This window comes from Asterias rubens, chromosome 14 (genome assembly GCF_902459465.1).
Source record: "Asterias rubens chromosome 14, eAstRub1.3, whole genome shotgun sequence".
Taxonomy (NCBI): domain Eukaryota; kingdom Metazoa; phylum Echinodermata; class Asteroidea; order Forcipulatida; family Asteriidae; genus Asterias; species Asterias rubens.
The window spans coordinates 11,201,994-11,228,479 of NC_047075.1; the positions used below are offsets into that span (position 1 = coordinate 11,201,994).

General features: G+C 36.5%; 1 protein-coding gene across 1 annotated transcript; it reads right to left on the reverse strand.

Annotated features, from left to right (window-relative positions):
• Positions 1–2,743: 2,743 nt before the first annotated feature.
• On the reverse strand, positions 2,744–20,620 carry LOC117299616. The gene is made up of 4 exons (XM_033783165.1): positions 20,440–20,620; positions 10,214–10,579; positions 9,227–9,583; positions 2,744–4,687 (listed from the first exon to the last, which is right to left on the reverse strand). The coding sequence occupies exons 1-4, from the start codon at positions 20,507–20,509 to the stop codon at positions 4,671–4,673; spliced, it is 810 nt and encodes a 269-aa protein (XP_033639056.1). The 5' UTR covers positions 20,510–20,620; the 3' UTR covers positions 2,744–4,670.
• Positions 20,621–26,486: the final 5,866 nt, after the last annotated feature.

The following is a 26,486-nucleotide window of genomic DNA, read 5'->3' on the forward strand; positions in this document are numbered from 1 at the left end:
ATTATTAAAGGAACACGTTGCCTTGGATCTGTCGAGTTGGTCTTTGAAAATCGTTCTGTAACCGTTTGTTGTAAATTGTATATGGTTGTCCATTACCCATGGCGTGTAGCACATCATTTTGTACTTTCAGAAGGGCGGTTTCTGTGCTATGAAAAGCACTCTAGGCTGACTTGTAGTCCTCACATAGGTTATGCTGATGTAAAAAGGGTACCAGCCGTGCCAGAACTACACGTTCTAGCATTTTCCCATTTCTTAAAAACTACAGCACCTTGGCAAGGAATATTTTTAGTGAGGCTTTCTACTACTATGATTTGGAAAAAAATATACCAAAAAATACCAGAACCTTTAAAGGCAGTGGACACTTTTGGTAATTACTCAAAATAATGATTAGCATAAAACCTTTATAGGTAACAAGTAATGGGAAGAAGTTGATAAACGGCTCCCTCTGAAGTGATGTGGAATTCAAAAAAGAAGTAATTTTCCACGAATTCGATTTCGAGACCTCATAATTTAGAATTTGGGGTCTCGAAATCAGGCATCTGAAAGCACACAACTTCGTGTGACAAGAGTGTTTTTTATTTCATTAATATCTCGCAACCTTCAAGACCGATTGAGATAAAATTTTCACAGGTTTGTTATTTTATGCATATGTTGAGATACAGCAAAGAGGAAGACTAGTCTTTGACAAATACCAATAGTGTCCGAAACGCGCCCCCCCTTCATTATTAATTGTTTCAAGTTTGTACCCAATTGCAAAAGAGTGCGAATACAAATAAAAAGGCCCTCCCCGAATCTCTCTCCCAAAAAAAAACAGAAAAACCATCTCTCCAACCAAAAACAAGACGCCCCTTGTGACTACTTATGACTACTTATAAATTATGTACTTTGTTTGGTGAAAGCTTGTTCCTTGTATGTTAAAAAAAACCTTCAAAAAACAAACAAACAAACAAACAAACAAACAAACAAACAAACAAACAAACAAACAAACAAACAAACAAACAAACAAACAAACAAACAAACAAACAAACAAACAAACTTAAAAATGTTCAGTCAACAAAATTGTGTTCACTTTTTATCAATGAATTTGTTTTGATGATTCCAATCATCCGCATTTCAACAGCTATTCAAACAATTAGGTAGACCGTGCTAGTTACAAGCGTATTCGATGACATATTGGTTGTCTGTTACTACTTAGGCTCAATCAATTTAAAACAATAACAAATAATAACAGTTGTTATACAATTAATAATCAATAATACCAACCCGCATGTTATGGTTACCTAATCGAAAACGAGCGAAACTTGCACGGTCCATTATAGTTTATTGTAGTTTATTGTATTTGACTGTTTAGATCAAGTTCAATTCCATCGGCACCTTATAATTGCTCAATGAACTGCAAACAATGAAGTTATCATCCAAAACAATTACAGCTAGCTTAAATCTCACTATATACAATGCCATGTATAACGGAACAGACCATTGTAATGCTACGATTATGTTTAGTGTTCGGAGTGAAAGCCATGTCACACTGCAACGATAATGAACACGATTGCGATCATGACGCAAATAAAACGCATTCTAGATTGAAATTCTTCACGCATAAAACGCCCACGCTCATTTAACCTATAGAGGGCGTGCATTTGTAACATTCTCGTGTTTGTTCTCGTTCTCGAGGCCTGTGTTTGAACGTGCCTTAAAGAGGCTTTTATGAGCGGATTTAAAGTTGCCTTTCAAAATGCCTCTATGTTGTTGCTACTCTTTAAACGCATCACAGGCATTTTGGGGCCACAGTTTGCCTCATCACAGCAACAATGTATGATCATTCAATAATGAATGCATCTAGATTTGTTATCATAGATTTAGGTTCAAAGCTCTAAACTGCTCGGCAATGACAGTTCGTATTGCCTTAGTTCCGATCGTTCTGAACAAGGCCGTAAATGAGTATTCAGTAAACGATTGTATTCATTCAAAAAAGAGATTTTTGTTTTCTAATGCTAACAACAAAATATTGAAGAGTAAAATAATGAATTGAACAAAATAAGACACCTTCGTCACAGTTTCCTTTCTGAAACTTTCCGACAACAATGAAATGTTGAAAGTAGCAGTTTGCAAATTTGATTTATCCCATCAATTTTAAATCGCCGGCTGATTAGTCCAGAAACAAGTCTTTCTGCTGTACTGATCTTTGCAATCATTTATTCTGATCATTTTGTTTCATTGAATGAGTACATGCTTAAAGTCACCCAATGTGTTTTTTTTTTTTTTTTTATCTAAGAGTCCCACACACAAATTTATAACATTAATACAGTAAACTATTTGAAAAGTGTGAAATAATTAAATGAAATAAATAAGAAAGGAACCTCCTTCAAAGTGTACTTTTTCCAATTACACTCGGACAACAACCACAGTCTAAAGGAGCAGTTTGCAATGTTACAATATCTGATACATCACATTCAAACCACATATTTGAGTAGAGTTCCATAAGTAACGTCTGCTGTTGTACTGATCTTTTCATTATTTATTCTTATTTGTGTTTGTTTCCTTGATGAGTAAATGTTTATAGTCATACATTTGAAGTCCCTTCTTAAACATTTATAAATCACTTAGTGTGTTTCTGCCAAGCGATATTGTTGCTGTACTAATTTTTTTTTTGCAATAATTTCTTCTGATTCATTTTATTTTTCTTATTTTTTAATTTGATGAATATGTGCTTATCTTTACCAACTAGACTACCGAGTTTGCCCGGTATCTAGAGGCAGTTCGATTCATAATGTTTTGACAGCGGGTACCGCAACGATAGGTCTAGTTGGTAAGAAACTTCTCTAGATTTGCAAGGGTAGTGCGTTCGAATCCCACCCGAGTAATATGCCTGTGATATATATGTTTTTTTATTCACAGGACTCGAGGGAGTATAGTTTACAGTGCTTACACACATCGGTGTATTGGTAAAAACCAAAATTAATAATGATAATAGTCATCCGAGCATCTGTTCTAACATAAGGTCCACACAGAAAACAAAATATATATCAACTACTGATTACTACCAAAACACTAGGTAATACCATTTAATTTTGAACAATAGTGAAACCTATCGTCAAATAGGTTTTCCTCTTGAAGCAATTGTCAACAATTCAAGTCAATTAAATGTATTGACTACTAATTTATGTTGAAGTTGCATTGCATCGGAATTGAATTCGAGTTACGGGGAACTAACAATAAACAGTGAAGTTTCGGGTGCAACCATGTACATATCTCTTCCGTGGGAGTGTTGGCTTTGGAATATGCTCAAATATGGTCGAATATGCTCAGTTGTAAATCGCCAAAGCGCGCCCTCTTACGGTACGATTTAGCCAACTTGAAGGGCTCGCTTGCACTATTGCGAATCTAGCCTGACGCCTGACGTCACAATTTTGAGGCTCATGAATCACACCAGAGACAGGCCTTCAAGCCGGCGTATGTCTTCCGATATGACCTATATTAATTTCATTCCGATTTGAATACACACGTCCGACCGTGAACACAGCATGTCAGCTTTCCAAAAAAAGTATGTGTTTTGAACCGTCGTCAGAGGTGAACTTAGACCAATCAAAACAAACCAAACTACGTAGCCTTTAGTCTCTGCATGTATACAGTGATATCATTGTATCATATGGAATCACTGGATCTGAGTAGCATATATCTGTCTGTAACCTTGCGGATAAAGACACGGCGACAGTCTATCGCAAATCAGTCAAGTTGGGTGTATCGTTAAGGGGCGCGCTTAAACGATTTACAACTGAGCGTAGCAAGATTATCCACTAATAATCCAGGTTCGTATTGGGCCATTTTCTAAATCTTAGGCCAACCCAATTATTGGATAGCTTAACAACAAAAAGTGTTTTAGACAATTGTTGCAGAATTTGAGAGTGGAATATGAGATAAAAAAAAATATATAAACATCGAACATAAAATGCATGCAGACAAAATTCCAGAAAATATGGATAATAATAAGGGTGCAAAACAACACAAATTGTTTAGTTTGTTCCCCTCAATTAGGTCCGAATAATAATCTATGAATAAATCACAGCATCAATCTGTCCACACACATGCACGATGTACATATACCACTACTTCAAACTTACCGACTCAAAACAAAAAACAGTACAGTTTCTAGCAGCTTAGTCTACTTACCATAAAACCGATATAAGTGTGAGAAAAAAAGCGAAGTGTAACCACAATTTGATGGCTCACTAGTTTGCCATATTGAATGTTTTTTAGTACACACAGGAAAACCAATTTAAAACTGAACTTGTAAAGTGTGATGAAATGAATAATTCGAAGTGAATTTAATTGAATTGTTAAATAAAGTGTTAATCGTAGTCGTTTTCGGTTTGTAATCAATGTAACATTACTTGACGGCCTACTTGTTTTCAAGCAAGGCAATGTTATTCCTGATGACAATACGCCTTTTTGAAACATGGCGGACATACAGCACTATAAGTTTGGGTAAACTTGTGTGTTTATACACCCAAACCAAACAGTTCACTCATATCACGTCCGCCATACCTCAACATGGCTTATTGCACACCACCAATAGCACAGTAGGATGTTGCCTTGAATTGATGCATGCAACCTTGCACTGGAATTTGGGACTTGCTGAAGTGTAGGCCTTCTTCATCGCATGTTGACGGTTAATTGTGTCTGTCGGCTATAAACATACAACATACGAAAGGTGATGCAATTATGTGACTACATGTATTAACAAAGCACTTCATTCATATAAGAGACACTGGACACTTTTGGTAATAACTCAAAATAATTGCTATAATAAAAACTTACTTGGTAACAAGAAATTGGGAGCTGTTTATAGTAGAACATATCGTGAGAAACGGCTCCCCTCTGAAGTAACGTAGTTTTCGAGACTGAGGTAATTTTCCACTAAAATTGTTGAATTAAATTTTCGAGACATCGAGCATCTAATGGCACACAACTTCGTGTGACAATGTTTGTTTTTTTTCTTTGTTATCTCATAACGACCATTTGAGTTCAAATTTTCACAGGTTTTACAGGTTTGTTAATATTTGAGATACACCAAGTGACAAGACTTTTCTTCACAATTACAAAAGGTGTCCATTGTCTTTAAACAGCCGCATTGCTTTATGGGTAAAACAAAACATCAGCATGACATAGTAATAACTAGACATGAAGTGTGTGTTTGTTTACAAACAGTATTTGTTCGGTGTAGACAGCTCCGAGGTTAGCAGATTATGATGTTTGACACACAATGAATGGTGGCTTTTAAATAGTTTGCAGGTTGAAAAACGAGACATTGGGGAATATGGAACTACAAGACATTCTTATGATTTCATAACGTTTCGTTTTTGTTCAAGAGTTTAACAACCCATGTTGCGCTAAACCAAAGTGACGTAAAGACACTTGACACTGTTGGTAAGTGTAAAAGACAAGACTTCTCACTTGGTGTATCTCAACGTGTGCATAACATAACAAACCTGTGAAAATTTGAGCTCAATTGGTCGTCGAAGTTGAGAGATAATAATGAAAGAAAGAACACCCTTGTAACGCGAAGTTGTGTGCTTTCAGATGCTTGATTTCGATTCATTGTATTCTAAATGTTGAGGTCTCGAAATCAAATTCGCGGAAAATTATGTGTTTTGATTCGTCTTCTTTCTCGAAAACTACATCACTTCAGAGGGAGACGTTTCTCACAATAATGTAACTATCAACCTCTCCCTCTTACTAGTTACCAAGTAATATTTGTTGCTGATGATTATTTTGAGTAATTACCAATAGTGTACACTGCCTACTGTAGGCTATACTGAGCACTTATATAGGTTCCCGTAAATAAAAGGAACATTACCTGGGTGGGGTTAGTAGCACCAAAACGTTTGCATTGTGCAAAAATGTTGTAACCCATTTAACCCTAACTTTTATTTTTATTTTTACTCATCATTCATTCGATCAGGTTTAATTTTTAAATTGTAATAAATTAAATGAAGAGTTCCAATTGACAAGGGTTGAGAGAGAAAAAAAAAAGAAAAAACAACTGTTCGAGCCAAACAACCGTTAAGTGCCTGTGAAGAAAGCTACGTTTCTTAATGGGCTTTATATTTTTTGGAAAATGCAAACAACTTATTGAGAGCTTAACTTGTTTGTTAGTTAAAAAGGTAACACTAGGCCTACAGCTGCAAGCCCATAACTGGGAAAAAAAAAAAAAAAAAAAAAAAAAAAAAAAAGCTGTTGAATTATTTCATTACTTAAATGGCCGAGAATATAGCCACGTCTCTTATTGTGTTTTATGATTATGAAAACAGATGTAAACATAGAGGGAAAGCTTATTTATGTGCAGTTTCAAAGGTAACACCAATGGTTAGTAGTTCATAACTGAAAATTAGATAAAGAAAAAAAAAAAAAAAAAAAACAGCTGTTGGAACTGTGTGGAAAACAACATCTTTGTAGTTTTGTTTGTTCTAATTGAGAAAACAGATGTAACAAATTAAATGTCGAGTTAAAGGCACTGGACACTGTTGGTAATTGTCAAAGACTAGCCTACACAGTTGGTGTTTCTCAACATATTCATAAAATAACAAACCTATGAAAATTTGAGCTCAATCGGTCATCGAAGTTGCGAGAATATGAACGAAAAAATAACCCTTGTCACACGAAGTTGTGTGCGTTTAGTTGGTTAATTTCGACCTCAAGTTGACCTCAAGTTTTAAATATGAGGTATTTAAATAAAATTCGTGGAAAATTACCTCTTTCTCGAAAACTATGGCACTTCAGAGGGAGCCGTTTCTTACAATGTTTTATAATATCAACCTATCTCCATAACTCATCACCAAGAAAGGTTTTATGCCAAAAATTATTTTGAGTAATTACCAATGTAGTCCACTGCCTTTAATATTGTTTGTAATATCAACATATACACTTATGGTTGCTAGGCCGTTAATGGCAAAACAACAACCCAGACAGGCTGTTGGAATCATTTGATATGCCAAACATGAATAATTCACCAGTAGGCTAACAAACTAAAGTGAACAATTTACCATTTCGATTTTGGACCCCAGTTAAAATCAAGAGACGAAGCCTTGCGTCGTGCGAATTGGTTGTTCAGACTGTCCGTGAGTGTTTGTGGTTTCCATATTGTTTGCTTACTGCCGAGCCACACCCCCTGCCTTCAGCAGTTATATTGGCTCCCGATCAAAGAGAGAATAACTTGCAAAGTTGTAGTTACTGTGTTTAAGTGTCTTTTTAGGAACAGCACCAGGCTACCGCCACACTCAAGCTTGCGATCAGCTTCCGACACCACACGCCTAACCGAACATTTAACCATCAGAACACCTTTATTGCTCCGCGAATATGGAACAACTTCCAGTGTAAATCTTTGCCATTGTTCAAAAAATATCCCAAAACTCAATTGTATCAGATGTATTTGTTGTATTTATAGCTCCATTGGTCTTGCTCTTTTCAGTGCTTTGAGCTTTATGTAAAAGCGCTTTATAAATATGTTAGTTGTCTGTATGTATTTATGTATGAATGAATCTAAACCCGACATACAGGAGCATCTTCCGCTTAAAGGCAGTGGATACTTATTGTCAAAGACTAGCCTTCACAGTTAGTGTATCTCAACATATGCACATAATAACAACCCTGTGAAAATTTGAGCTCCATCGGCCATCAGAGTTGCGAGATAATGATGGGAACAAAACCTTCTCACACAAAGTTTTGTGCGTTTATAGGGTTGATTTCGAGACCACAAGTTCTAAATATTAGGTCTCGAAATCAAATTCGTAGAAACTCACTTCTTTCTCGAAAACTATGCAGTTCAGAGGGAGCCGTTTCTCACAATGTTTTATACTATCAAACTATCCCTAGTACTCGTCACCAATAAAGGTTTTATGCTATTAATTATTTCGAGTAATTACCAACAGTGTTCACTGCCTTTAACGGTTCTTTCAAAGGAAACACAATATTATCTTTAGACATCTCTGAGGTAGCATTTCCATTTGAGTAAAGTTTGTAAAGCCCTTTCATATGATTACATTGTCAAATTAATAGCTGATGTGGTTGAGGACTGTTATTATTTTTTGTTTTGTTTTTAATATTGACGAATGTGGAACAGACCATTTAACGATGGTGAAGTGTATGCTGTTTTACGCCTTTTTGTGTTTAACATTGACGAATGTGGAAGAGACTATTTAACGATGGTGAAGTGTATGTTGCATTACGCCTTTTAGTTTTTAATTAAATACTTACGAATGTGGTAGAGACTATCTACCCGAAGGAGAATGTATGTTGCATTACGCCTTTTAGGTTTAAATATTGACGAATGTGGAAGAGACTATCTAACCGAATGAGAAGTGTAAGTTGCATTACGCCTTGAACACAGGCTATACACGAAGTTTCATAACGCACTGAATTGTGACTCTGTACTGCAACACGTTTCCTTGGTTCGGCCGAGTTGGTCTTTAAAAAGTGTTTGAAACCGTTTGTATAAAGATAAATATCAAGAGCAACATGTAATGATCCACAAAAAGTATCACTCGAACTTGGGTGGTTTTCATTTTACCGCGTCGACTCGGTCGGCCATTTATGAGAATCAAATTCCCATAAATGGCCGACCGTGTTAGTTCGAAAAGTAAAAGGCAAACCACGCAATTTCGAGGCACATGTGGATCATTGTTTTGTACTTTTAGAATAATATATGCATTTTATAACAAACGGTTACGAACGCATTTTTAAGACCAACTCGACCGATCCAAGGCAATTGATATTCCGTCATTTTAAAAGGGTCTACGTACTTGTTCCGTAAAAAAAAAAAATGTCTACAGATTTTTGTTAAACTTACACAGTTTGAAGATAATGACAGTAGAAAGCTTCACTGTAAATATTACTTGCTGAGGTGCTGTGTTTTTTGAGAAATGAGTAATATGTAAGGAACATAATTTTGGTCTCAGTGATCATGAGACGAACATTATTGTAGCTTGTACAAACGTATTTTCATGATATGGTTTACCTCATTTCTTACAAACTACAGCACCTCAGCGTGTAAAATTTTCAGGGAAGCTTTCTACTATGAATGTCCTCAAACGGTGTAAGTTTAATGTAAATCTGTGGACATTGTCATTTGTGTTACAAAAAGTACCCAAATCCTTCCAGTAAAATGTCCAGTGATGTACAATACATGTTGACATCATGTACACATTATGTTGAATGTTAATTGACTCACCAGTCACTATCAAGGTAGTAGTGTCATCACCACTCTTCCTTTGGGCACCTTTATCAAAAACCACTTCGCAGCTGAACACTGCGTTGTTTTGAGACCTATCCAGAGAAGCAATGGTGAAATAACTCTCGCTGCAGGTCCTCGTTATGGTACAGTCACCTGACGATGCACAGAAGTCTGCGTAGTCTGGAGTTGCTGCACCATTAGAGTAGTCTGCTACTAGGACCCCATCTTTTTTCCACTCCAGGTTAAAAAAGTCGAACGTTGCATCGTTTACACAAAAATTGCACCTCAGTGTTGCTGTATGTATTACAGGATCATCGTGATACGACGGCTCCATGCTTACCGTCACTGGTGGACCTAACGAAACATTTAACAATAATCAAGGATATTAAGACAAAGATTAAGAATTAAAAGACCAACAAAGAGTATTACGGTCAAAACATGACATTTGTCTGCCCCGTGTATAAGAAGAAGACATACTGGTAAAGGCAAAGACAGCAAAAGACAACACACATAACAGAACGAATATACAGATATAAACGAGTAAGGGCTTGCAACTTAAACATATAGAAAGCAACCTTATTTATCTCGACCATGTACTATAGGTTTGTGTCTGTGTAACAAATGTTACTACTACGACGGTGCGTCTAAAGAGGTACAGTTTGAACGAGGTGTTATTGGGGATTGGGGTGAGTAAAATGAAATGAATAAGAACTAGAAAACAAATAAACAGATAAAGCCCGTTCATATGAACAAGTTGTCAAAATAGCGAACATTTTACGATTATGTACATCCCTCCAGCCAAAGATAAGCATTATCATGAAGACGAGCAGATTATACTGCTCGAAACGTCGAGACCAAACCGGCTCTTTTCAGAGCTAGCACTCTCTAGATTATACACTTGGTTGTACCCGCAAGTTTATTGTTCATACCCATGTAGAGTTACTCTCACAAACTGTAAACAATGTAGAACGTAAACTTACTCACCATTGACTACCAACGTTGTGGTGGCTTTAGCACCATTCCTGGTATAACCGTTAGCAAAGCTCACGTGGCAGCTGTACGATGCGTTGTTTTCAGTCATACCCACAGTTGAAATGGTGAAATAACTCTCACTGTCGGTTCTCGTTATAGTACAGTTACCCGACGATTGGCAGTAGTTTGCGTAATCTGGATCTACTGCACGATTATAGAAGTTTGCTAATAGGACGCCATCTTGCCTCCACTGGAGGCTGAAAAAGTAGTACGTTGAATCAGAATAGCTGAAACTACACATCAGTGTTGCTGAGTTTGTTGCAGCATCACTGCAGTGCAAAGGCTTCATGCTCACCGTAACAAGATTCTTGAACTCAACTAAAAAGACAAAAGAATTATGTCCACTCTGTAACATAAGGATAGTACAAAAATCGAGATAGAAAAATATAAACAAGAGTGGGCTTGTAAAAAAAAAAAAAATGAAAGGTATCAAAATTTTCTCAACCATCTTTTGTAGGTGTTTCCATTCATGTTCAAACGAGCAGCCAATTTAACCTCTTTGTTAGTTTACTTATCTCAGGAAATTGAATACTACGGAAAAGGACAACTCTCTTTCGTTGTTTGGCTGGCAGGGTGCGCGTGCGCAGTTAACGATCTGGGACCGCATGTGTAGAGGCATGGCACCCGGGGCTAGCGTGTAGAGGGCAGTAACGAGTCAGGTGTGTGTAGCGGAAGACCTCCAAACAGGAGGTGCTGTGTAAATAATTCGTGGATGGAGCGGGAGAGATCGTAAGTTAAGTTATCTGTACAAAGTGTATGTATTTGTTTGTTCATTATTGCATATTGTGTTTATCTTTGCATTTTGTGTGATAGGCCAGGGGTCTTATATCCGAGTTCATTCTTGCATTTTATGTGAAAGGCCAGGGGTCTTATGCCAGTTTATCTTTGTATTTTGATGTGATAGGCCAGGGGTCTACGGAATTGTTATTGTATAAGTTGTTGAGTATTTATGGGTGTATTTTCATGTAATTGTCTTTATGTGACACGCTAGTTGAGTGTAACGTTTCCGGTCGCAAATGCTTTGGCTTTTGACCAGGTAAAGAACACCTTCTAGTAGTGTAAGAATTAAGTTAGGCTGTGATTGTGTATATGTGACACGCTAGTGGAGTGTATAGTTTCCAGCCACAAACGTTTTGGCTTGTGACAAGGTAAAGAACACCTTCTAGTAGTCGAAGAATTAAGTTAGGCTGTGATTGTGTTTATGTGACACGCTAGTGGAGTGTATAGTTTCCGGCCACAGACGTTTTGGCTTGTGACAAGGTAAAGAACACCTTCTAGTTTATGGGCGGCCAAAAGGGCCAACAGCTAAATAAAATAAAAACTAACTATATTTTTGAAAATTAACATAAAACAAAAATTTCCAAGAACAATTACAAATATTAAAGATACAAAATAAAACAAATGATATATTAACAAAATGTATGTGTTGATCGTAAACACAGAGCATCAAAGGTTTAAAATGAATAACATAACAAAAAAACAGTATACTGTAAATTTAAACTAAAGAAAAAGGGAAAAAGTAAAGAATTAGTCAAAACTGGAAATATTGATCCATTAGAAAAAATTACACTAAATGAAAACAAAAGTTAACAATAAAAAACATGTTTATCCCTTAAAATAATCCATTGGAAAGAAAATTACACCAAATTTAAAACAAGGTAATAATTTAAAAAAAATGTTGTCCCTTAAAAATACATACACGAAATGTTTTTAAACTAACAATAAAAAAAAAACCAATAAAAATAGAATCCAATAAAATATTCCATTAGAAAAAAAAAAAAAACACTAAATAAAAAAAAAATGTTTTTCCCTTAAAATTATATACACGAAATGTTTTTAAATTGAACAATTAAAAAAAAACCTATCCAATAAAATAATCCATTAGAAACAAAAACCACTAACTAAAAAACATTAAAAAAAATAAAAAGGTTTGTCCCTTAAAAGTAATTACACGAAATGTTTTAAAATTAACATTAAAAAAAAAATATCCTTAAAAAAATTACAATAATTTTTTTAAATTAATTCCACCTGAAAACCAACAACGTCAACTAAAATGCACAAGCTACGTTACAAAATTTAAATAAACATTGAGGGCGTCACACTAAAGACAAATTTTGTAAAGGACAAATTTTGTAAAGGACAAATTGTGTATAGGACAAATTTCAGAATCAACGAACAACAGTTTTTTTACGAACTGACCATAAATGAACATAGAGGGCGCGTATAATGGCGAGTCGCGAATTTATTTCTCAGTGGTAAGGCCAAGATTTCCCATTGGCTGCAAGACAGCATCTTCATCGTACATCACTTCTCGCCGGGCCAGTGTTCCCCTATTATTAAAGCTATTATCATATAATTAGAATAGCTGTATGGGTTGAAACATGTGATTTCATGAAGCCATAATAATAAAAAACAATTTTATTTCACAGTTGACCGCCCCGCCTGTGCTTGCAGTGCATGGGTCCATGCATGATGGGTTCATGTACATGTACATGTACAGTCCATGCATGGTGGCGATCATTGATAAAAACCTGTGCTTTCATGGCTGATCATGTGTGTGATATGGACCTGCAAAAAAAAAAAAATGTCCCATGATGTATATTTATTGACCAATAAATGGGGGTTTTCATGTACACATCAGAGCATTGGAGCCCGCCCCTAATTCCATGGCTCTGTGTACAGTGCGTATCGACGCTTGCGGAAGCAGGGAATTCTGCGATATGTCAAGCGTGTATTCACAAGATAGCGGGGAATTTCGGCTCTTGCGCATTCGTACTCTACGCTAGCAGCTCCTCACCGTAAGCAAATAATCAACACTTTGGAAAGCAGGAAATTCTTTGCTTACGTCAACATTTTCACAGGTTAGCGGGGGATTTTGTTGTGCCCGTGCGCACTTCACGAATTCGATCGCGACTACTTTCATAGTACGTAGTATTAGTCGCACGACTAACCATGTGGGTTGAATACCAATAGTCGCGACTCGACTAAGCAATCAAAATCCGCAATTTCCCATGAGTTGTTCCAAAAGATATGGTTAAGACTACGTTCCAAAAGATATTATGTATTATGGTGTTGTGATAATACTTACGAAGGACTTGTACAAGTCTACACTCATGCTTTTAATCTTATGCTAGTAAGCCCATTGTATGTCACACAACCAGATCTACAGTTGTTCAATAAACCATTGTGTTTCAAATTATAACAGAAAAGTCTCCAACCTTATAACCATGGTTGTTCCTTGGCTACGCAGCTACTCAGATACGCTTACGTTCCAAGATACGCTTACTTTCCTTCAAGTTACGCTATACTATCAAAACGTTATACATTTTCAAGCCCGAGTCAAGCTACGCTTACGTTCCAAAATACGCAGCTACGTTTCTGTTCCAAGATACCCAGCTATGCTTACGTTCCAAAATATGCTTACATTCCAAAAGATATGGTTACGTTCCAAGCTACGCAGCTACGCTTTACAAGCTACGCAGCTACACTTTAAATTTCAAGACACGTTTAGGTTCCAAGTCTCTTTCAATCCCTAGTCGATAGGCTCACGTTTCAAGATCTGTAGCATCACTTACGTTTAAAAAACCAAGGATGCTTTCGAATCCCTCAAGATTCCCTTCCCCCAAGATTAAAAAATGTTTCACTGTGAATGCTAAAAGGGCCCACCAGTTTCATTTGTTTAGCAAATCATACTGCTAACAACATTTCTTCACTATCACAACATTTAGTCGGGCACCAGCCAAAAGTCCAAAATTTTAACTGGTTTTCAGAGCAGACTGTATCACTGATTTTATTTTATGTTCATGTCATCCCTGATCGTAAGCCACCAGAGTAGGCCAGCTTTCATATGAATCCTACCTCCATGGATACACACGTACAATAGTTTTTAACTTTTAAGTCGTCTTGCAATTGCATGGCCAGCATCTGAGACCATAGAGCAAATTATAGCTTTAATAATAGGGGAACACTGGACCGGCGAGAACTGATGTACGATTAAGATGCTGTCTTTCAGCCAATTGGAACATATTGGCCTTAACCTTAAAAACAACCGGGAAAATAAATTCGCGAGTCGCCATTATACGCGCCCTCTATGTTCATTTATGGTCAGTTCGTAAAAACTTGTGTTCGTTGATTCTGAAATTTTTCCTTAACACAGTTTGTCCTTTACAAAATTTGTCCTTTACAAAATATTTGTCTTTAGTTTGACGCCCTCAATGTTTGTTTAAATTTGTCAACGTAGCTTGTGCATTTTAGTTTACGTTGTTGGTTTTTAGGTAAGAATTAATTTTAATAAATTAAGTATTTTTTGTTTAACGGATAGTTTTGTTATTGTTAATTTTAAAAACATTTCGTGTACTTATTTTTAAGGGACAAACATTTTGTTATTATAATTTGTTTTTGTTTTTTTAGTGTATTTTTTCTCTAATGAATTATTTTATTGGATAGTTTTGTTTTTATTGTTAATTTATACACATTTCGTGTATGTATTTTTTGGGACAAACATTTTTTAATTAGTGTGTTTTTTTTTCTAATGGATTATGTTAAGGGATAAACATTTTGTATTGTTAATTTTGTTTTCATTTAGTGTAAATTTTTCTAATGGATTAATATTTCCAGTTTTGATTAATTCTTCAGCTTTTCCCTTTAGTCTAAATGTACAGTATACTGTGTGTTTTTTTTTAAATGATATTCATTATAACTTTTTGGTGCTCTGTGTTTACGATCAACACATATATTTCGTTAATGTATTATTCGTTTTATTTGTTGTCTTTAATTATTTGTAATTGTTCTTTGATTTTCGTTTTTTACGTTAGTTTTCAAAAATATAGTTAGTTTTTATTTTATTTAGCTTTGGCCCTTTTGGCGGCCCATACTAGTAGTGTAAGAATTAAGTTAGGCTGTGATTGTGTTTATATGACACGCTTGTGGAGTGTATAGTTTCCGGTCGCAAATGCTTTGGCTTGTGACCAGGTAAAGAACACCTTCTGGTAGTGTAAGAATTAAGTTAGGCTGTGATTGTGTTTATGTGACACGCTAGTGGAGTGTATAGTTTCCGATAGCAAATGCTTTGGCTTGTGACCAGGTAAAGAACACCTTCTGGTAGTGTAAGAATTAAGTTGGGTTTTCGTGGTTATGGTATTGCACTAGGAACGTGTAGAGGCACACTGTAAAAGCTTTTGGCTTGCAGTAAGTGTGAACACAGTTCGGGAAGTGTGATTTGGTGTGGTTATTTTCTGGTATTTGTTGTTTTCTTGTATTGGTTATTGTACCCGATATTTAGTGTTCCGTGGGCATTGGATACCTATCTGGAGGACAAACTGTGAGCAGTTGCACAAATATAAGTGTTACAGATATATAAAGTAAAAGTAAAGGGAGAATTACAGGATTACAAATACATGCAATAAAAGTAAAGAGAGGGTTACATGATTACAAAGCAAGTGTCATCAGGTTACAAAGTAAGTGTCATCAGGTTACAAAGTAACCGTCATCTGGTTACACGGTTACACAAAAGGGGACGAGTATAGTTTTGCAAAGCAAGGGGGTTACTCTGAATATAGCAGAAGGTTACTTGGGGTTACTTTGGATGTTGCAAAGTTGCTGTAATGTGAGGAACTGTTGACTACAATCCAGTCAATTATTCACTAAGACCCCTGCTTTGAGTAGTCAACAACGTGGTTGAAAGCCATTGGACACTTTCGGAACACAACAAAAAATAAAAATAATAAAATAAAATAAAAATCTAAAATTTACAAATAACTTACAGGGTTTACAGAAGGTAATGGGAAAGACTTCTCTTGAAAAATTATTAATTCATGAAATGTTTTACTTTTTGATACAAAATTGAAACAATAATTTTTCTTGATATCGAGAATTACGGATTTATTGTAAATACATGTCATGACACAGCGAAACAAAGGTGTGTTTTCCCGTTTTTTTCTCCCGGCTCCGATGACCGGTTGAGCCTAAGTTTTCACAGGTTTGTTATTTTATATAGAAGTTGTGATACACGAAGTGTGGGCCTTGGACAATACTGTTTACCGAAAGTGCCCAATAGCTTTACTGACACTGGACACCTTTGGACATTTTCAAAGACCAGTCTTCCCACTTTGATGTATCTATATAACGAGCAATGGAGAGTTGTATCATAAACCATTGTAAGAAATGGATCCATTTTTAGTAACGTTGTTTTTGAGAAGAAGTAAATTCTCACAATTGTTTTGAATTTAATTATAGGCCTAGTTCGTACACCAATTCAGGTCAAGCTTTCACAGGTTTGTAATTTTATGCATATCTTGAGATACACAGTGGAAAGACTGGTCCTTAAAGCCATTGGACACTTTCGGTAAACAGTATTGTCCAAAGTATCACAACTTATATATGAAATAACAAATCTGTGAAAATGTAGGCCCAATCGGTCATCGGAGTCGGGAGAAATCAACGGGAAAACCCACACTTGTTTCCGCACGTTTCGCTTTGTCATGACATGTGTTTACTGTAATCCGTAATTCTCGTTGTCACCATTGATAATTGTTTTAATGTTTTTGTAAAAAGTAAAGCATTTCATGGAATAATATTTCAAGAGAAGTCTTTTCAATTACCTTATGTAAACCATGTAAATTGTTTGTAAATCTGTGAACTTTTTTGTGTTTCTGTACCGAAAGTGTGTAATGGTTTTAAGACATATAAATGGATAACTTTTTTTGATTATCTATGCCAATATGACTGGTGCGCAAAAAAAAAAAATGGATGGTTTTGGAATAGACAACACAAACAACATCAACAGTAACAAACTAGACACGCCCCATTCAAATACACTACAATATAATTACAGAACAATCTACTCCGCGGTAGTAGAATTAAGCAAGACTGTACAGTTCTCTAAGAACAAAATCTACCTGGCATGTAGATACACACACATGGTGTTACCTCAAACCAAATATATATTGATACCTTACCATGCAATGCCTCAAATCCCATATAAATATAAATATCGTCCACGAGTTTTGTTTAGGGGAAATGAAGTCAAATCAGAAGCATCGGGGAGAAGGGAAAAACGTGTGCCCTCTGCTGTTAAATACACTGGACACTGTTGGTAATTGTCAAAGACCCGTTTTCTCACTTGTTGTATTTCAACCTATGAATAACACAACAAATTTACAAAAAAAGTGTGCTCAATTGGTTGTCCAAGTTACGAGAGAACTACGGAACAAAACATCATTGTCACACGAAGTTGTGTGCTTTCGGATGCTTGATCGAAACCAAATTCATGGAAAATAACTTCATTCTCGAAAACCTCTCGAAAACTACATAATATATTCAGAAGGAGCCGTTTTGCACACTGTTTTATAAAAAATACCTCATATAGAGAATCCTCTAATCTGATTGGCTAAAAATTGAGTCATGGAAATAGCTTTGCCCCCTTTTTTTACCAAGATGACGTCATATTGACTACTCCCGCTCTCAAAAATAACGCAACTTTGATATGCAGTATGTACGACTAGCGTCCCGTGTCACGGCGCGACCTTTCTTCGCAGACGACATTTCAGAGTCAGAGTGTTGTTGATTAGAAGAAATATTGACTGCTTGGCTATGGTTTTGACATCACCTTGGGCCTATAATTTTAACTGTTCCCCTCATAGCAGTCAATATTTCCATTATATGAGCCTCTCCCTTACTCGTTACCAGTTAAGGTGTTATGCTCACAATAATGTTGAGTATTTACCAATAGTGTCCACTGCTTTTAAATCAAGTGAAGGCAATAAACAGTTGCCTAGGTCTAAAGTGTATGTTTATTCGTATTTCATTAGTCCTTTTTTTTTATGTGATAGATCAAACAGCTGGCATATGCTGGTTGATTGTTTTGTACCATGACGATCCGCAATAATGAAACGAAATGAATGCCGAAATTCAGAATTTGGAACGCAATAACGACAGAAGAGGCAAAACAAAGGGAAACTAAATTAAAACAATATCGGCTGCTCATTTGCCGAAATTGACAGAGATAACCTAGATAACCTAGACAGAGATAAGTTTATAAAGCAGGTTCACAATTAACCACGATGTTCAATATTGTGCCCTCTTGGGTTATGTATAGCAACTTTTCTTGAAGATGTTTTCAAAATGTTGAAACAATGTTTATTTGTTTCACTAACATATTTTGGGGAGAACAAAGTCAATATCGGATGCACAAACTTAGCCAAACAGGGGAAGGGATAGATTTGTTTATCTTTTGGTGCTAAAATCAGTTGGAAAAGTTTAAGTGTGATAGATTTATTTATCCGTTGCTGCTTAAAGGCAGTGGATACTATTGGTATTTGTCAAAGACTATACTTCACAATGTGATGTATCTCAACATATGCATAACATAACAAACCTCTGACAATTTGAGCTCAATCGTTTAGATGGTTGATTTCGAGACCTCAAGTTCTAAATTTGAGGTCTCGAAATCAAATTCGTGGAAAATAACTTCTTTCTCAAAAACTATGGCACTTCAGAGAGTGCCGTTTCTCACCATGTTTTATACCATCACCTCTCCCTATTACTCGTCACCAAGAAAGGTTTTATGCTAATAATTATTTTGAGTAATTACCAATAGTGTCCACTGCCTTTAAAACCAACCGAAAAGGAGGACGGGTAGATTTGTTTATCCCTTGAAACTCAAATACGACAACACGTTGTTGCTTCAAAATTTTAAGCTGTTACAAATTAAAAATAACCAATTGAAAAACAATGCAAATTTAACCCGCTTTTGTATGTGAGCCGTTGGTACAATAATAGAAACAAATATTGTACAACATTGCACTGTAAATATGACTAGCGGGGAACCCGCGCTACGCGCGGGTCCCGCTAGAGTTCCGTTCTTTTCCGATTTCACAAAGCACTAAGATCGATCTTAACTTTAAATAAGTAATTGCTAAGCAAAGAGTGACGTCACAATACCAATTACCATGTCGCTGTTTGTACTTAAATTGTTCCCGTTCAGGTATTTTTTTTTTCTGTCGCGTATCATTTGTTAGTCCTTTTTTATTTTTTGTCATGTCCTATATTGTTTCCCAGCCCGTTATTTGTTTCCGTCCTGATCATTATTTGTTCATCCTTTTTTTCCCATTTTGTATTATTTGTCAGTCAAATTAATTTGTTATATTTTAAGTATCGCAACAGTTAAGTAAAAGGTGCCGTTCCCCAGTCCCCCTGCCCCTTCCCTATCCCCGCCCCATGTGCTCTAATGCATGCCACTGTTATCCATGATCCCGTGCCGTAGCAACAGTTAAGTAAAATGCCGTTCCCCCCTCCCCTGCCTCTCCCCGTCCCACGTGCTATAATGCCTGCCTCCGTTGTCCATGATCCCGTGCCATAGCAACAGTCAAGTAAAAGGTGCCAATCCCTCGTCCCCCTGCCCCTTCCTTATCACCGTCCCACGTGCTCTAATGCCCGCCTCCGTTCTCCATGATCCCGTGCCAAAGCAAAAGTTAAGTAAAAGGTACCGTTCCCCGTCCCTGCCCCTTCATCTTTCCGTCCCATGTGCTCTTAAGTGCATGCTACAAGAGCACTTTGGTAGCACGCGAGTAATTTTTTTTGATTTGTCTTTTGCCATCAACAAAAATAATATTAGAACGGTTAAATATTACTGCCTTTTCTTCACACACACACACACACAGACACGATTCGGATATTTAAAAAAAGATAGTTGTTGTATTTTCCGAAACACTTAAATAAATAAATGCAATAAATGAAATTACACTATGTTACTATTAAAAACACTATTCGTAAGTTTCGCGCGATACTTTTCTAAAATATTCTCAACTAAGAATCAAACTGTTTAGAAAATATCATTTTCAACTACAACTTGTTCTTACTTTATTCGTAACAGCTAACGGGGTATATTTTGCAGACACCCAACATGCACATTGGCAGTTTTACGATGAAACAGATAGTCATTAACAAATAAAATAAACACGATTCACTGACACTTAATCGAGATAAATTTTTTTGGAACCGAAAACTTACCTTTTAGTACTGTATAAAAAAAGTGCAGTATAAACTTAGAAAGGTTAATTAAAATAATTTCATCTTCATTCAACATTTAATAAATAAAACTATCTACAAAAAATATTACAATAATTCATTCACACTCACTGGATAATGATTTTGTTAAAACAATGGAAACCCCAACTTACACGTCATTACGGGCACAAACAATGCAGTATACAGGTACAACATCGTCGTTTTTCGGTACAGTGGTGCCATTGCCTTGAAGTCGTTGCAAAGAGGTACCAGGATAGTTATAATAATTAATTGGACACTATACTTTTCAAAGTTTTCAAAAGTGTGTAGCTGAGTCACAATGAAGAGAAATGCGTGTAGCTAGTATTTATACGGTGAGCCTGTTTGTTTTTTTTTTCCAAGGGAAGATGGGGCCACTTAGCATACAATGGGCATGTTTACGAACTTTTGAACGAGCCGGACGCAACCTAGACTTGGCCCCTGGATTTACCCGCATAAAAGACAGGTACTTACTATTTCATTGGATACATACGATTTCATTGGATACATCACAGTGACTTAAATGCAGTGACATCACGGACCAATCAAAACACAGATATGAACAGCTTACTTTCGATCATCTGCATGCTGTGACAACGTGTGCATTTTGACTGCAGCGTATCAATGTGGTGTCATCTGACACATGTGCAGGACTACCAAGGGACAGCTGTTCATTGGCTCTAACGTGTTCGACCGGCTGCGTAAGTCAACGTCAACAACTTGACTACTTTTTAGACGTACGCGATTTTAGCCTGGTTCATTGGGCCAATGCTTGCATGTACCGGCGTAAACCCAGCAGCATCGATACGATAACGTAAAGTTTGATGATGATAATGAGCCAGTACTGGTTTTGTAGCGGTGCACCATTTCGGCAAAACGGCATCTCAGAAAACCTGTTCTGGGCCAATCATGCCAATACTGGTTTTGGTAAAATGCTAAAGAAAATACTGTCTAATTAGTAAACCGACTTAATAATCAAATAGGAATTACATGCAAATTAATGAATCTGGTAGTACAGACATTTTGGAGAAACCGAATACTATTAGGTTTTCCCGGCCAATTTCATCAAATATCCATTCATTTTGACTCATGGCTCATTCAATTTATTTTGAAAACGATTGCTGCTTTGAATCAGCATTTAACAGTCACAAAGAGGTATTCAATTTCACTAGTTTAGCATTGTTTGGTCAATTCAGATCATTCAATTTCACTAGGCCGCAAGAATCATTCAACTTCGCAAAAGCCAGCAGCAACACGTGGTCAATCACTCAATTTCATTTAAGAGCAAACATTTTTCAAAAGTTTGCATTCCAATTCAAATTATACGATAAGTGTGCTTTCTGATTCAATTAGCTGCCTTTAAATAGCAGATACTTGAAATGAAACTTATTTGGCATTATCTCCAACTAAATGCCCAAGCATTTGTGGCTAAAAAGATGGCTGCTCGAGGTTGGTCCAGAGCAGTGAATAACGTAGATATAAAAGGCGAGACTGATTAAAATATTCAATAATTACATAAATTTATTTATAACGACCTCTTATTGTAAGAATTTAATTTCATTTTAAACATTTGCTAAAGTCTAACTTGAAATGGTCCTGACATTAACATAAAAATAAAGACAAAATAACCAGGAAAATAAAATAATATGGCTAAAACAAAATATTAGTTTTGCATGTCAAAGTTATCGGCTGCATATTTAAGCTAAAGGAAGAGTAACAACACAAAATGAACCTCTTTTGAGCCAATACTAGTTTTGTATTGCTTTTTCAGAAAAAAAAAAGAGTGTAAATAATGGTGTAAAATAAAAGAAAAATCCTCTAACAAAAGAAACTTATGTGCCAGTAAAGGACTTATAATTCCCATTTTAAGCATAAAGCCAAAACTCATATTTAAGTGGAATGCAAAGAAGCTGAAATTCGTTGCACAGAAAGGAAATAGAAAACGCAAACTAGCAGAAAAATTATGTTGGCTTCGGTGAGTCTTAATTTTAATGCATCAACTGCAAATTGGTAAAACTTCAACTTGAGAATGGTAAAAGTGTACCCATGAATGCCCTTAAAGTCAGTGGACAATATTGGTATTTTTATACTCAAAATAAATATTAGCATAAAACCTTTAATGGTAACGAGTAATGGGGAATGGTTGATGGTATAAAACATTGTGAGAAATGGCTCACTCTAAAGTGCCATAGTTTTCAAGCAAGAAGGAATTTGAATTTGATTTCGAGATCTCAGATTTAGAACTTGACGTCTCAAAATCAACCATCTAAACGCACACAACGTCGTGTGACAATGGCGTTTTTCTTGCATTGCTATCTCGCAAGTTCGATGACCGATTGAGCTTTTATTTTCACAGGTTTGTTATTTTATGAATATGTTGAGATACACCAGCTGTGAAGGCTAGTCTTTTACAATTACCAATAGTGTCCATTCCTTTTAAATGAAATTGAATGCATTAAGAGCTTACAATAAACCCTAGTTCGAGGGGATTATAAGAAAATGCATGAATTTGAATGCAAGTTAATTATATTTAATTATTTTGTTTTGCTGAAATTGGCCAGGAAAACCAATGTTTAAGTTATTGTTTTATTTGGTGCTAAAAGGTCTACCTTCATTATTGTTGTATTGGTTTTTTACAAAGCATTATTAAGTTAATGCATTCATTACTGTTGTATTCTTTAATGTCTTGTCCCGTTTTTATATACATCAGGAACAGCTAAACTTTATTGTAATGAATGTTTTTTTATTGCGAAGTAATTTCATTCAAATTTAATGTTTTTGTTGTTTGCATTTTTCAAGTCAAAATGCTGGTTGATTTTTCGTCTGACAATGAACGTTTTATCTTATGACATCTGTCTACTGCTTTTTTTGGCAGCAAACCTATTTTGCAAAATGGTGGAAAACTCAATTGAGACAACATGGTTTTGTAGCTGCACTATATCAAATATTTTCTTTGCCAATACTGTATTGTTTTAGCGCCACGCCATTCTGACAAAATGGTATATAAAACTGCTTGGGGCCAATACTGGTTTCGAAGCGGCACACCATTTTGGCAAATAATGGCAAGACATAGTACCTTCTCTGGGCCAATACTGATTTTGTAACGGGGCACCATTGGGCCGGCATTGAACCGATGTCGGTTGTGAACTTAAAAAAGAAAACCAAAACTGAAAAGGAGCAAAAAAGGGATAATTTGTATTTAATTATTGTTTTGTTTTTATGCCCAAAACCAAAAAAAATAACCCCAAAATGGTAATTATTATTTGACGAGCCTTTGTTATAAATATTATAATTTTGGGGGCTAATCGTCCTTACTCGCTCGCAGCTAAGAGCTGAATTGCGAAGGACGCGGCTACAACGTGTTCGAGAAAAAGGCATGCAAGGGCGCATTCAGCTGCCAGCCACATCAACCCATTATGACCACGGAGCACAGCCAAGATCGAAAGTGTTTGATGTTTTCCTGAGGGAGGAAAACCGGATAGTCTGGAAAACCCTCGTGGCACAGCAGAGAACCAACGCACAACTCAACTAACATATGGCCCCGACCGGGAATCGAACCGGGGTCACCTTGGTGAGAGGCGAGCGCTTTACGCACAAGCCAACCGTGCCACCCAAAATATTGATTGTACTGTTGTAACAATTAGGAGTAACTGATAATCAATATCAGAGCCATGCGTACAAATTCAACGGAAGTTGAACTACATATTATTATATTACTCGGTGCTTGTTATACAACATATTAGGCTGTATGCTGTTTGTATTGTGTGTTTTACTAAGTAGTAAACTGCGCCAATAAAGTATCTAAACACTTACAAATGGTCAGATTCATTGGAACCTGAAATAGTATACAAACAATTAATTGTTCAGTTCTATTCACCGTTAATTTCTGCACATTTTGACACATCTTGTGTTGCGCTACGATGTTGTTTGGTGGATTTATGGACACTTGAGTGGCTTAAGGTCAAATTTCAAAAGTTGCAAAAGCCCCTATTCACCCCAATTCCAGAAGGGAACTCACATAAGCATCACACTCGGACAAAATCAAGACAAAAGACACAAACTCGTTTCGTTTATATGACCATGAAATTAATTGCCGTATATTGAACTTTAAAACTGCTGATATCCTGTCCCCCATTCTTGGTGTGTCCTCCATCACACTGTCCTGAACGCCAAGGAGTCGTCTTCTCATACTCTCAATGAGACCTCTGATCTTTCCCTGGTCAATCCCCTGCCATTTACCGATCAGGATGCGTCGCAATCCCTCAAGAGTGGTGTCAGGCTTGATGGACTTGTTCACTTTCTTCTGCTGCAGAAGTCACCCTCGGACGGCCACTCCTTGGCAGGTTGCCACATTTCCCTGAGCTTGGTAGCGATTCCACCATTTACTGACCGTCTCTGGTGACGTTGTTACCTGATGAGCTGCAGCTTGCATCAACGTAACGTCTTCTGTCAAACCAACGATCCGTCCTCTTTCATGTTTGGTCATTTGAGCCATCTTATCTTGAAACACCTTTCCTTGCTTACCATTGTTGAATGCCTCCCATCTTTTACCCCTTTGCTTGGTTACTGACAACTATTGCTGATGTTCATCGCAACTGATTTATCCAACACGCGACCAAAAAAAATCATTTATAAAAGGCGGGCAAAAGAAACGCCGATCTTACTCGTCACAATAACGATTTAGCTCGAATAGGGGCTTTTGCAACTTTTGAAATTCGACCTTAAGCCACTCAAGTGCCCGTAAATCCACCAAACAACATCGTAGCGCAACACAAGATGTGTCAAAATGTGCAGAAATTAACGGTGACTCGAAATGAATAATTATTTTGTGGCATACTATTTCAGGTTCCGATATATCTGACCATTTGTAAGTGTTTAGATACTTTATTGGCGCAGTTTATAATCACATGCTTAAGGGTGCATTTTTTAGTTAAATATTTAATTTATTAAACGTAGTGTTAACACACTGAACAATCTGGCCAGTAAATCCAGAAGTGCCAGCATCACCATGAACGTTATTGGGCCTGTGCTGGGTGAGTTATGGCAACTAATACTGTGCAAAAACATCTTTTGGCAAGCCTTCAACAGCTGTGACATTATCTGGTCAGTAGCTGACTAATTCTAAGGTTATTAGTGCCATGCTATAGATGCCCAAAACAGAAGTGCCAACATCGGCGCGAGCGTTGTTTTGCCTGTGCAAAGAGCACTTGGCCAACCTTCTGCCAGCAGTGGGCCATATCTAGCCAGATAACGGGCCAATAGCGACATACTGAAATAAAAAAAGCGTCACCATCGGCATGAACGTTATTGGGCCTGTACGTGGTGAGTTTACGGCAACTGTACTGGGCCGATTAATTGTTTTATTTGGTGCTAAAAGGTCTACCTTCATTATTGTTGTATTGGTTTTTTACAAAGCATTATTAAGTTAATGCATTCATTACTGTTGTATTCTTTAATGTCTTGTCCCGTTTTTATATACATCAGGAACAGCTAAACTTTATTGTAATGAATGTTTTTTTATTGCGAAGTAATTTCATTCAAATTTAATGTTTTTGTTGTTTGCATTTTTCAAGTCAAAATGCTGGTTGATTTTTCGTCTGACAATGAACGTTTTATCTTATGACATCTGTCTACTGCTTTTTTTGGCAGCAAACCTATGTTGCAAAATGGTGGAAAACTCAATTGAGACAACATGGTTTTGTAGCTGCACTATATCAAATATTTTCTTTGCCAATACTGTATTGTTTTAGCGCCACGCCATTCTGACAAAATGGTATATAAAACTGCTTGGGGCCAATACTGGTTTCGAAGCGGCACACCATTTTGGCAAATAATGGCAAGACATAGTACCTTCTCTGGGCCAATACTGATTTTGTAACGGGGCACCATTGGGCCGGCATTGAACCGATGTCGGTTGTGAACTTAAAAAAGAAAACCAAAACTGAAAAGGACCAAAAAGGGGATAATTTGTATTTAATTATTGTTTTGTTTTTATGCCCAAAACCAAAAAAAATAACCCCAAAATGGTAATTATTATTTGACGAGCCTTTGTTATAAATATTATAATTTTGGGGGCTAATCGTCCTTACTCGCTCGCAGCTAAGAGCTGAATTGCGAAGGACGCGGCTACAACGTGTTCGAGAAAAAGGCATGCAAGGGCGCATTCAGCTGCCAGCCACAT

What these genes read in the sequence shown, in the direction of transcription:
- LOC117299616 (XM_033783165.1), bottom strand. Translation starts at nt 20,509, where the DNA reads ATGGCACCACTGTACCGAAAAACGACGATGTTGTACCTGTATACTGCA. An exon ending in GTTTGTGCCCGTAATGACGT is followed by an intron (nt 10,580 to 20,439) that starts GTAAGTTGGGGT and finishes TTGTCTTTTTAG; the next exon opens with TTGAGTTCAAGAATCTTGTT. An exon ending in CACAACGTTGGTAGTCAATG is followed by an intron (nt 9,584 to 10,213) that starts GTGAGTAAGTTT and finishes ATGTTTCGTTAG; the next exon opens with GTCCACCAGTGACGGTAAGC.